At 38.9% G+C, this 13744-nt stretch overlaps 1 protein-coding gene across 1 annotated transcript in view; it reads left to right on the forward strand.

Moving 5' to 3' along the window:
• Positions 1 to 13744, forward strand: part of LOC119803921 (ATP-dependent translocase ABCB1) — a 72669-nt gene that overhangs the window by 27551 nt on the left and 31374 nt on the right. Inside the window, exons 6-13 of the mRNA XM_038315404.1 lie at positions 1334 to 1525; positions 2219 to 2390; positions 4828 to 4952; positions 9361 to 9532; positions 12594 to 12707; positions 12844 to 12954; positions 13129 to 13254; positions 13344 to 13547. Coding sequence (XP_038171332.1) covers positions 1334 to 1525; positions 2219 to 2390; positions 4828 to 4952; positions 9361 to 9532; positions 12594 to 12707; positions 12844 to 12954; positions 13129 to 13254; positions 13344 to 13547 — 1216 coding nt within the window. The remainder of the gene's footprint in view (positions 1 to 1333; positions 1526 to 2218; positions 2391 to 4827; positions 4953 to 9360; positions 9533 to 12593; positions 12708 to 12843; positions 12955 to 13128; positions 13255 to 13343; positions 13548 to 13744) is intronic.

Raw genomic sequence — 13744 nt, forward strand, 5'->3', positions numbered from 1 at the left:
ATGAGGCATATTTTTTAATATAAGGGAAAGTCTACTCTCTTAAATAGTCAAATTTACTAGTCTTAAAATGCATTACAATAAAGCACATCAATATTTCATCATGTATAAGTTCTACTTGTTAAATGGAACTTGCTTTGAACTCTTTCTTGCAATATCATTTACACAGTAATTAATTATACAGTTATCCATTAACTAAAATGTAATGTTCCAATAACATCTTTAATAGGTATAGTTTATATTATACAGCTTGAATGATGGTTTGCTTAGCAACATTCTGATAGGTTGCTCTTGAAGCTGTGAGCATAACATAAAAGGCTAGTTGTGTGTTATACATCTATTTTTAAATCTAGTACTTGGTATAAGCATTCTTATTCAAAGATGGCAAGTAAAGAATATTTTAAAATATGCAAAATGGCATCCTTTAGTTAATTTTAGGATATTTTCTTTGAAAGAGGTGTGTGGTTTGGTGGTAGAGCATTTTCCTAGCATGGATAAGACGTGAGGTTTCCATCACAAGCACCAGAAAAACAATTACAAGACACAGGGTTTCTATTGAACCTACATTCAGAGTGCTTAGTGAAGCCATGGGATCTTTAGCTATAGAAACACAGCAAGAAAACTCTTGCTCAGCTTTTCTAGAAGACCTGGTTAAATGTTTCAACTGGGAGGAAAGCCATTTGATTTATTGAACATTTTAGAGTAGCTCTCAATAGCCAGCTGAGTAGATAGCATGGAAACACTATCAATTTTCTTTGTCATTCATCTTCCAAGCTCTGCTAAACTTATAGTTCAAAATAGCAGGAGACCATTTCCACCTCTTGATTCTACTTTCTAACAAATCCATCACATCTTTCCCTCTCCCAAAGTGCAAAGACCACCCTAAAGGCTTCATCAGTTGATACTGATGTAATAAGACTCCAACTGTTCATGTTAAATTATATGCCTGTACACTGACGGTCTTTCAAAATCACTGGCATCCTCTGAGTAGTTACTGTGCACTAGACCCTGGCCTGAGTACATTTCCGCCATATTGTATTTCTTCTCTTTTTTTCATAAAATATAATGGAAGCTGGGGTTATTAAGCAGCCAGCCTAAGTTTACATTGTAGTTAAGTGAAGAGCTGGGATTTTCCCCAGTGCAGTCACAACCATTAACCATTCCTCTACATTAGTACAGACATAGTTGCACACTGACATGGCAGCTCTGTTCCTTTCAACCCCTTCCTGTCTGTTAAGCATGGTGGGATACCCAGAGAGCTGAAGAAGTAAGACTCAGTTGTGTTCAGAGGGAAGGACTGGTCAGAAAACAGCACTACGGTGTTCTTGTTTTTCAGGTACGCCTACTATTACACGGGGATTGGTGCTGGTGTGCTCATAGTTGCCTACATTCAGGTTTCATTTTGGTGCCTGGCGGCTGGAAGACAAATACACAAAATTAGACAGAAGTTTTTCCACGCGATAATGAATCAGGAGATAGGCTGGTTTGACGTGCATGACGTTGGGGAGCTCAACACCCGGCTCACAGAGTGAGTACCTAGTTTTATGCTGACGTCAGATACACTTTTGTTCTCAACGCTGTGAAGTAGATAGCACCACCCTGTTAGGAGTGTAGGTGCATCACTGAGCAGAGTAAAGCCTTGTGAGCAGTGCCTGTGTCTTACACAGCTTCTTGTTCCCAGTGCACTGGCAGAGACAGGGGGTGGAGCTGCTCCTTGCCTGGCACTCAATGAGGGCCAGACTGGCAGAGTCAAATGCAGTGAGCAGAGCAGTGATTGCAGAGAATGGCAGTGTGGTCTGTCCAGCCCCACTGAATACCATCCTGCCAGGACTCCATGGTGTCCTTGGAAGAAATTGGAAAGGAGGAGGGAGCTCCTGTATATGCTTCACAGAAGACACAATGAACTGAACGATTTGTGTTCATAGAGAACCGCGCCATATACACACATCTCTGAGCAGTTTGAAATTTCACAGTGAATTGTCTTAGACATCCCATGTCTATATTCTGAGGTCACGTTGGGCGCAAAATACTGTTAAGGACAAACCTCCTACTGGACATGACAGCTTTCCTTCATCATGGCTTCCCAGAAGGGCCAGGCAAATACAAAGATCCTAGGCACAAGTTAATGTCGTCCTTCCCAACAAAACAACACTAGTCTCAGTAGAAAAATTCTGTGTTTATGGTTCTGACATTACTTGTAACACAATCTTTTTTCTTTTAGTGATGTCTCCAAAATTAATGAAGGAATTGGTGACAAAATTGGAATGTTCTTTCAGGCAATGGCAACATTTTTTGGTGGTTTTATAATAGGATTTACTCGTGGCTGGAAGTTAACCCTTGTGATCTTGGCCATTAGCCCTGTTCTTGGACTGTCAGCTGGCATTTGGGCAAAGGTAGGTGAAGTCTGTGAGTCCACATTTTAAGCTCTTTCCCATGGTTCATGGAAGAATCTTTGAACCATAATAACCCTGGCTGTGAATTTTATATGTGATTTCACACTTTCTGTTAAAACATCAGCAGGCTAAGCTGAGATAACCCCATAGTGCTTCATGCTGCCCTTGGCCATGAGAGTATTTATAAAAAGAAATGAAAAAGAGGGAAGGAAATTTTAAGCTTATCCTTGACCTTCATGGGAAAAGATGTGACCCCATAAAGTCTGTAAACATCAATCTTGGTTTCTTTTCTATTGCTATGAAGAGACAGGATGACCAAAGGAACTTATATAAGGAAGAGTTGGGGGCTTTCTTACAGTTCCCGAGGGTTGGTCCATCACCATCATGGTGGAGTACCTGGCAGTGGCCAGGCAGGCGCTGGAGCTGAAGCTGAGGGTTCCATGTTTATCTGCAAGCACAAGGCAGAGTGGGGCGTGGAACCCTAACTGGGAATGGCATGGGTTGTCAAAAACTCAAAATCTACCCTCAGTGACGCATCTTCACCAACAGGGTCACCCCTTCCAACCCTTCCCAAACAGTTCCACCAACCGGGTACCACGTATTCAAACACGTGAGTTCATTAGGGTCATTCTCATTTAAACCATCACCATCATGAAGTATCACAGTGCCATTTTCTTCAGAAAATAGAGGTTCAAATTCAGGGAAGACTAAACGTCTCATTCAGTTTTTAGTTTTAGTATTTTGTATGTGTATAGATTTGTTTATTCTGTAAACGGATTTTATCTTTTTGTCATAGGTACAAGTGATTCTGTATATATGTATATATATGCAAATATATGCATATATATATTTAAATCCATTGCAGTACAAGTAGTTGATGGAAGTACTGTCCAGCCATGGACACATGTAAATCTGTAGCCTCTAATCATCTCTTTCCATCATGGAGACACAGACGTTCTCTTCACTCCATCCACATGCCTCTCATAAATTTGTGACTAATCTTCCAAGTCTGGATCAGCACGTAATTTATCTTATAAAATTATTTGATGGAAGTGTAGCTATGTGATGGAGAGATTGGCTCAGTATTTAGATTTTCATGAGGTTACATGTAATAAAAATTGTAAGAAATGAAAATCCAGGTTGTAACTGGTGAGAAGTTTTGGGATCAACCCCCTTTCTAACGGGTGCTGTTTTGTTATTGCAAACAGTAGCTCCCTTTATTAGCCATTTTCTAGGTGCACCAGATATAGCTGAAGCATAGGCATTAGCTCATTTAGCAGACAGAGTAACTGAAGTCCTGAATGCTGCTGATTTGCTACTCGGGAACACGATGGAAACGGTGTTACCGATGGTTATCAGCCGAAAGCTGGCAAAGCTGCTTTGTCTTAATTGATTTTTCTGTTTGGTAGAACATTGATCAAATTAGGTGCAAATTCTTCACAAAACAGAACTTAATGAAAAACTAAAGTATATTGATATCTACTCTGTTGGGAAAGCAGACCATTACTTAATTTTTTAATAATTAATCTTGAATTGCTTCTGATACTATTTATTTAATAAAGGGAGTCCTTGGTAATCTGTTGAGACTTTTACTTTAATCTATGTTCTTTGATAATCTTTTGATATGATTTTCTGCATTTTTTAAATCTTGGGTTTTGACCATATTGAAAAGGATATGTGTCCTGCTTCTCTAACATAGGCAAAATGTCTAGAATGTGATAGAAAGGCCCCTGTTGTGCCCTCAACCAGGAAGTGCACACAAACACCCCCCCCACACACACTTTACTGATCTACACACTGAGGTAAATAAGATATTGGAATTATCAGAGTATGATTTTAAAATAGCTACCATAAAAATGTTTCATTTGTTTAAATTCTTTTAAGGCAACAGCAAAAACTTACCAGCTAAAAACTAGGAAATTATTAAAAAGATAAAAAAAAAAAGCTCGGTCCTCTACATTCTTCTAGTCTCCCACCCTAACACTTCTGAAACAGGGTATTGCTAAGAGTTTCTGGGAATACCGCATGTCTTAGCCATAAAACCATTTTCTATAATGGCTTATGATTATATTGTGGTAAATGGTAAGTGTTTTCTTTTCTGAAATATAACATCTCCCAAAGTTCCAATTGTTGCTTTGATGATTATCCATGAAATACTCAGTAGGAAATTTTGTGGTTCATATAATTTGTTTTATATCTTCATTGTCAAAAAAATAATGGAAGAAAAAGGAACTTGAGATACCTTACATGGTGATATATGTGTGTGTGTGTGTGTGTATATGTATATACATATATACACATATATATGTGCTAATAGAATATTATGGCCAAAGACAACTGAAAGATTTTCATTCTTCACATGTATTAATATTCAACCAGCATTTGTTTATTTATAACTGCTAATATTTTAATAATCTGAAGTTGCATTTTTAAACAGATATTATCTTCATTTACTGATAAAGAGCTTCAAGCTTATGCGAAAGCGGGAGCCGTTGCCGAAGAAGTCTTAGCGGCCATCAGAACTGTGATTGCATTTGGAGGACAAAAGAAAGAACTTGAAAGGTTTGAAGTTTTTTTTCAAGTTGATAGAAATATGAATTTTGTGATTCTACATGCCATTTTAGGATGGCAGTGTTAATTATGACATTGTTCTCATTTTCTTTTTTTAAAAAAGAGTCTCTAGAGCTTTTTTCGGTTTTTTATTTATGTTTTATTTTATGTGCATTTGGTGTTTTGCCTGCATGTATATCTGTGTGGGGATGCCTATTCCCCTGGAACTAGAGTATAAACAATTGTGAGCTGCCGTGTGGGTGCTGGGAACCATGATTCTTAATCACTGAACCGTTTCTCCAGCCTCATCATTTTCTTAAGTGTATATATATATATATATACATATATATACATATATGTGTATGTATACATATATATGTATATATATACATATATATGTATATATATAAAACAACATCAGTAAAATTCTGGAAAAAACTATTGTATTTGTATTCTTCTTATAGCTGCTATTCAAAGAATATTCTAACATTTTCTAGATGGTTGTTGCCATAAAATAATTTCCTAAGGCTGAAATGTGTTTTATGTCTCTGATGATTATTATTTGTCCCATTATACTAATTCTGGATTCTCTTAAGAGTAAAGGAGTGTCGCCGGGTGGTTGTGGCACACATCTTTAATCTCAGGAGGCAGAGGCAGGCGGATCTCTGTGAGTTCCAGGCCAGCCTGGTCTACGAAGCTAGTTTCAGGACAGGCTCCAAAGTTACAGAGAAACCCTGTCTTGAAAGAAAAATACAAAAACAAAAAGTGTAAATGACTTATGTTTTACATAAGATCTGTAGGGACAATTTTCAAAAACTAATTAAGATTCATCTTTAAATTTATGTGTATATGTGTGTCCCCGTTTTTGTGTGTGCACCAGTGCCTATGGAGGCCGCAGAAGGCTTTGGATGCCCTAGAACTGGAGTTACAACTGGTTGTGAGCTGCCTGACTTAGGTGCTAGGAACCAAACCTGGCTCCTCTGCAGGCATAGCAAGCACACTTGATTACTGAGTCGTCTCTCTAGACCCTGTAAGAACATTTTTTAGCTGCTGTCTTTCTTGTTCAGGCTCCTGCATAGTTGAACTATGATCAATAATATCCAAAAATGTACAAAAATTAAAAATCTTTTTATTACCTGCTTCCTAATATTCTGAGAACTTTTCCTATTTACTAGATCTCTGAAATTATGCTAATTTATTGAAATTAACATTATTCATCAGCTCCATTGATATACTAGCAGCAGCACAGTATCTTTGAAACTTGATACCCATCATGATAATATCTTGATGTGTTATTTTAATGTTATGAATATGTGAATTAAAAATAGAAAAACTAAATTGTATTGTTTTGGAGGTTAGATATTGTGTGGTAAAGCTATAAAGGAAAATGTGGAAGTATTTGTAAATCATAATAATGGCTATATCTAAGAAAGAAGGGAAGTTTTTCAGTGAGATTAGGACATGTGGCCAGAGCCTTTCCAATTCAGACAGCGCTGGATCTTGTTCTTATATGGACAGTCACTGTAGAGTCATCTTTTACGCTGTACATATGTGTTAGGAGAACTCTTCCTTGCATGCTGTATTTCACTTCCGCAAAGATAATTTGTATTAGCTATGGGTCATAGTTCAAAGAAGACAATATCGATGATCTGCTTGGTTTAGGGCAAGATTTTCTCTTTTACTTTAAAATAAGATTGGTAAGTAAAATGGGAAGTCTTCTTTAATGATGGGATGGCATTCTGTCAGATGTAGCCCATATCCTCATGAAGTATAAACTCATGTGAGAGGGGAAAGGGGGCATAGTCAACTACAAAGGAGCAAATATTTAGTAGAGCGCGTAGAGGATGTGTGATTTAGACACAAAGTATAATGAGAGTCAAAGAGGTACACTTCACAGGAGTGTTAAATTATAGTTTTTAAATGTTCCAGAAAGATCAAACAACTATTCTAAGGTTGGAAATTTAAGCTATGGTGGTCAGAGAATCCCTCTTGAAGGAGATTTTATCTAGGTTAAGACCTGAGGTGAGAAAGGTCTTCAAAAGCAGGGATAGGGATTGATTGGGCAGGAAGAACAGTCTACCAAAGTCTCCGAGGTGGCAAAAACTTTGGTGTAGTTTGAGATATATTACAATGCATGTGAGCCTGAAGCTGATGCCAGCGGAGGGCGATTGGGGGTGTGGCTAGGATGTGAGAGCTATAGAGAAGAGATGGTATTTTCTTCCAAGGGTATGGGCTTGTCCTAAGGTGTGAATCTGAGGAGTTTATCCATCTGTTCCTCTGTCTGGACGGGTCCTGGTGAGTAGATGAGAACATTCAAAGGGTGGGATCACAGACAGCAATGGGATTGTATTAACCTGACCTGGAGGTAGGGACAAGACGGTGATGGGAAGACCTGGATGTTGGAATTTAACTCAGAATTAGAATTGACAAGATTTTGTAAACTTTTTAAATCTTACATTTCAGTTCATTCGCTGTGGGGTACATATGTCAGAGTGTGCTGGTTTGTGCCTGTACATACACGTGGGTGCACACCAGAGTCACAGGACAAGTTGCAGGAGTGGCTTCTCTCCTTCCACCGTGGGGTTGCACGAATCAAACTCAGGTTGGCAAGTTTGGAGGCAACAAGCCATCCTGCTGGCCATAGATTATTATTAAACCAAACATACATTTCTTTAGATTTTTCTTTCCAGTTCTCTTTCATATGCTTTCAACATCAGTCTTTGTCTGACTTTCTCTTCAAAATAACTGGTGACATTTGTCTCTTTTGCAATAAACGTTTAACTATAATTGTGAAGGCCTTTAATTCAATAGGACAGTGTTGTTCTCAAAAAGTACTTTCTTTCTGGGTATGGTGGCCTGTGCCTATCACCCTAGCACTTGGGGAGTTGAGACGAGAAGACCCCCAGTTCCAGGTCAGCCTGAGTTTATAAAGTAAGACCTTGTCAAAGAATGCTCCCATACCCAAAATTTGTATGCGTGTTTTTTCTCACTTGTATTTTATAAATGTTTCCCCATTGGTATTGATTTGTTTGCTTAACCAAAACTGCTACTTGCACAATTATATAAATAGCTACTTGCATAATTAACACTTTTCTTCATGATAATTGAGAATGTTTTCTAGGCACTGTTTTGTTAATTACACATTCATTTTTAATTATCATTTCCCTGCTAGAGCCTCTAATGAATGGATGATTTTTATATCGATGACATGTTCATTTACAAGCTAATCTTTTAAAAGACCCATGTAATCGCAGTATTGCTTGTTTATTTCCTCTTCTCTCCCTATATTTCCATTTATCTGTATCTATCTGGTATTTGTATCGACCTGGTATCTGTATGTGTTCCCTAAATTGCAGCATTAGGAAGAATGAGAATCACTGTCTTAAGGTATTCTCTAAGATTTGCACCATAAATAGGTTACAAAGTTATTGACAGGCTTTTTTGTCCATCCTTGATGCATGTTAGAGTCTACCATCCTACATTTCCTTACACAACAGGGGACATTCAAAGGAAGGATGCATAAGCAATATATGCAAAGTATACTAGTAAAAAGAACAAAGTAATAGGTCAATGGTTTTAAAACAGCTTTGGGAGAAAGAAAATTCCTGTAGGTTATTTAAATGTAAAAATATTGTAGAGCACTTCATAGCTTTAAATACACCCTTACGTGTGTTATCCTGTGATCGATCATTCCAATAATTCCAGAAGGAGACAATTTAGGAAACAGTCTATCCAAAAGCTTCCCTAAATTGTAGAGACTTAAATGATCTTCTTGTGTTTAGGATTTTCTAGCATTCAATCTCTTTTATTAATTAATTTTTAAAAATTTATATTTTGAATGAAAAATAATTGCTTTTTGTGTCTTCTCTCTTATGTATGAAATAATACACATTCTAGAAGCTAGCTAAACATCACTTCACTGGTTTCACTGTTTCTAAGGCTCACATAAGAACTTTTAGGCTAGGCAGTGGTGGTGCACACTTTCAATCCCAGTACTTTGGAGGCAGAGGCAGGTGGATGGATCTCTGTGAGTTCCAGGACAGTCTGGTCTACAGAGTGAGTTCCAGGATAGCTAAGGCTACACTGAGAAACTCTGTCTCTAAAAACCAAGGAAAGAAAGACGGAAGGAAGGAAGGAAGGAAGAAAGGAAGGAAGGAAGGAAGGAAGGAAGGAAGGAAGGAAGGAAGGAAGGAACTTTTAGAAGATTCCCACAAGAAAAATACTCTCTACACACCCCGATATCACTTTCTACAAGAAGAGGATAAAATAGGAATAACATATCATAATGTCAGTACGTGGAGAAAATACATGTGTCCTATAGGGTTGGGCACATTCTAACTGACCAATAGCAATCATGATACACTAACACATTTCCATAAGGTTTCTAAGTCTACATAATTGCTTTTCTTCTTTCTGCCAGGTACAATAAAAATTTAGAAGAAGCTAAAAAGCTTGGGATAAAGAAAGCTATCACAGCCAACATTTCCATGGGCGCAGCTTTCCTGCTTATCTACGCATCATATGCTCTGGCATTCTGGTACGGGACTTCCTTGGTCATCTCGAAAGAATACTCTATTGGACAAGTGCTCACTGTAAGTGACACATGAATCAAAAAAAAAAAGTTCTAAAGCAACTGAGTGGTGTTGAAAAAGTATACTTTGAATAAGTGTTAAATGCTAGAGATATGCATTATTAGGTTAAAGAGTTGAAAGGAAATGCATCAATTTTGCCTGTAGATCTGTTGTACAATTTCTACCATGGCCTAAATATTAGTATCATTTCCATCTGGAGGTCCAGATCTCTTACATAGCAAGGGAGGGTTTGGAATTGCAACCCCTTAATATTAACATTACCAACGTCTGCAGCTTGAATTTGATGAAATTTTTTTCTTTGTATCAAACTTGCTACTAAGGTTTTTTACTTTTATTCTCTAATTGACTATTCACATGTAGAAAAATGTAGGTTGAATGTATACTCAAACTCTATTGAGTTCTAAATCCCATCAACTTGGCAAAAATTAACCATCACAGTTCTACCCCTTGCCAACTTGATATCCAAATATAGAATTTTTTAAGCCACAACATTCCCTCCCTTGTCTTTATAGGCTCAGAGCTGTCCCATAATACAAAAGACGTTCACTCTGAAAGTCTCAATAGTCTTTGTTAGTCCCAACGGTATCTGTTCAAAAGTATATATAGTCTGAGACTCAGGCAGTGTTTTAACTGAGCCCCTATAACATCAAGTTTTAAGTTACATATTCCATATACATTGGCACAGAATGTTCATATTCCGAAAGGGAAGCATGGAGACAGCAAGGAAAGATCACATGCCTGAAACCAAACAGAGAAAATACCAAAGCCCCACATTGCTATGTGAGGCATCTGGGCCTTCTGGTGAAATCATCTTGAATCCGAAGCCTTGGATCATCCCATCCTTCCGGTTTCTTCTCTGTAGTACTCATGACCTGTCTCTTGCACCATCTCTGTCTAACAATCCTACCATCTTCAACGTCTTGGAGTCTCCATTTCAAGTCAGGCTCCACTTACAGCTTTACACGTGGTCTTTCAGGGCCTCCTTGCTAGGAATCCAAACTTGTTCCACACTGCTTTGTCTTAGTGACTTTCTGAAACCTTCATGCCCCCGCAGCCGCTATTGCATCTTCCATGGCTATAAAGCCCGTACCCTGTGGATGATGCTATCACATTTGTTGCCAGTTCACGGTTTACTCAGCATCCTTGGGCCACAGTTGCACTTGCTGACCTCTGCATACCTTTCAGGCTGGTGTAGAGAAACATTCTCCTAGGAGGTTGGTTTCCAGCAGGGAACCCCTCATTGGCATTTTCCTTTCATGTTTTCTCCTTTCAAATAGATTGAAGCCTTCAGTGAGTAGGGTCTTCAAGATGATTCTAGATTCTATCAAGCTGACAATCAGTATTAGCCATCACAAATATTTTCTGCAGTTTAGAATTTAAGCAAGTGTAAAAGACTTTACCCTTTACATTATTTCATTTGTTTTTGCAATCAAACTGAATATGTATCTTATTAGAAAATTCATTCTGTTTCTTTGTCTTAGGCTAACCACAAAGAGACAGAGTTAACGACAAACCATAATTCTTTGAATTCCCTTAAAATAGTTCTCTTTCTTGGGATTCAGATATATAGCATGAATTTCATAGTTACTCCTTGGTTTTTGTTGTTGTTCTTATTGTTGTTTGAACTGTGCTTTATATGTGAAGCTTTTTAGATATGGACAAATTTTACAAAGATAGTTTTTGTTTTGTTTGTGATAATGAACCCGGATAAACCTAAACTGCGGTTAAGATATGAGCTTCTTAATTTTGATATAAAGAATCTGATTTGATTTTATTTCTACTGAAGATTCTCTAACATGCATTGGTACCACTGAGCTGTAGTCCTGACTCTTAAGAGTAAGTTTCCATCCCATATCCATGGAGACTAAAGCTGTTTCACAAACAGAATTTAGAACGGAGACTGCAGGATTTGATATCAGACCCAATAGGTTAAAATTCCAACTGCACTACCCAGTAACTGTAAGGTTTGAGCAATCATTAACACTCTTCAAATCTCCATTATGCCTTCTGCCAAATGTGTAACAGGAATCATGTGACCTGTTTGTTAGTGCTATAAAGAGTAACGACTACAGACTCACTTAGCAAAAGCCTCTTCCGCCCAAATTATTGAGCAAAAGTAATCCCTGAATGGATTTAGAAATAAACGGGTGATGTTAGTTCCCATCAACTGCCAACAGAAGTAAATAATGCCAAGCCCGTACAGACAAATATTTTTTTTTTTTATCAAAGTAACGCCAAAACTTGGGAGATGAGCCCCCATAAAGAATCAACCCTTGGCCTGTGCTTTAGAACCTACAAAGTATTGTCACAGCCAGGGTCATCTGATACAACCTGTGGAGAGAACAAATAGAGTCTTTTATGTTCTTGCCCATGAAATGGAAGACTGAATTTTCCGAGAGAATGTCCTGCAGATGTCTAGCTGGCAATACTAACTCAGGGTGTGCACCTCCGTCTCTTCCCTTGCTCTTCACTAACTCAGGGTGTGCACCTCCGTCTCTTCCCTTGCTCTTCACTAACTCAGGGTGTGCACCTCCGTCTCTTCCCTTGCTCTTCACTAACTCAGGGTGTGCACCTCCGTCTCTTCCCTTGCTCTTCACTAACTCAGGGTGTGCACCTCCGTCTCTTCCCTTGCTCTTCACTAACTCAGGGTGTGCACCTCCGTCTCTTCCCTTGCTCTTCACTAACTCAGGGTGTGCACCTCCGTCTCTTCCCTTGCTCTTCAGTGTTGGGTTTCCATTTCCCAGCCCCCTTATGACCTAAAGAAAAACTGTTAGTCGTTGAAAAAGTAGAAAAAAAATGTTTGATTGTAACACTCAGCTAGAGCTTGTATGTCGCTGCCTCACTGAAAAGGTGAGATTAATTCTGCATTGTAGGCTAAAATGAAATTATGGGAAGTTTAAACTTTCTTTTCACATTGTAAATTTTAGGATTTTTCTTAACACCTGGTATTCTTAGGTTGCCCTGACATTTAGAAATGTAATTAGCTGTACTGGAGGAGAGAGGAAATGGGAGAGGACTGTGGCAAACAAAGTAACACAATGGTTTTTCTTCACATGTTCAGGTCTTCTTTTCGGTATTAATTGGGGCGTTCAGTATCGGACAGGCATCTCCAAATATCGAGGCCTTCGCCAACGCAAGAGGAGCCGCCTATGAAGTCTTCAAGATAATTGATAATGTGAGTCTGACCTGCCAGCTTAGCCTTCTAATAAAGGAGTTTCTAGTTTGAGATAGTTTCTCTATCGCTTTAAAAAGTTCTTTCTGAAGCCATTACTGTCACTCAGTGATCTCTGCCAATTTTTCCATCTCTATAGAAGCCCAGTATTGACAGCTTTTCAACGAATGGGCACAAACCAGACAACGTTAAAGGAAATTTGGAATTCAGAAATATTCACTTCAGTTATCCATCTCGAAAAGAAGTTCAGGTATGGTGACAGTTTTCTGTTGCGTGAAAAGTTCTTAATAGTTTCTAAACGGTTGTAGAGAAAACCATATATGTAAAATCTGCATGCTATCGAATTGAAATGCCAGCAAATAGAATCTACACGCATCTCCGCCTGGAAATTGCCCTAACATTAGCTTCTCTCCTGTCTTGGCAGATCTTGAAGGGCCTCAACCTGAAGGTGCAGAGCGGACAGACGGTGGCCCTGGTCGGCAACAGTGGCTGTGGGAAGAGCACCACGGTCCAGCTGCTGCAGAGGCTGTATGACCCCACAGAGGGCGTGGTGAGTGGTCATGCAGCCAGCAGCGCTACCCTTGCACATCGTTCTGACTCCATGGTTCTAAAGTGTGACAACCTCACATTCTGTTTCAGGTCAGTATCGATGGCCAGGACATCAGGAGCATCAATGTGAGGTACCTGCGGGAAATCATTGGCGTGGTGAGTCAGGAACCTGTGTTGTTTGCCACCACGATCGCTGAAAACATTCGCTATGGCCGAGAGAACGTCACCATGGATGAGATCGAGAAAGCTGTCAAGGAGGCCAACGCCTATGACTTCATCATGAAACTGCCCCACGTGAGTTGTGCCTGCCCTCTGGCACCCTGAGGCTCATATGAACTTAGGAAACTCCTGTTAGTTGGATGAACTTCCTTAGAGGGGAAGTCCAGTTTACTGTGGATTCTCCATTGCTCACCCTATCAACACGTGGTAGATACTTGTTGCCAAGAACTGGACTGTGTTGCTGGCGAGGCTCCAGTGATGATGATTACGTC

The sequence above is a fragment of the Arvicola amphibius genome, chromosome 18, assembly GCF_903992535.2.
Source record: "Arvicola amphibius chromosome 18, mArvAmp1.2, whole genome shotgun sequence".
Taxonomy (NCBI): Eukaryota; Metazoa; Chordata; class Mammalia; order Rodentia; family Cricetidae; genus Arvicola; species Arvicola amphibius.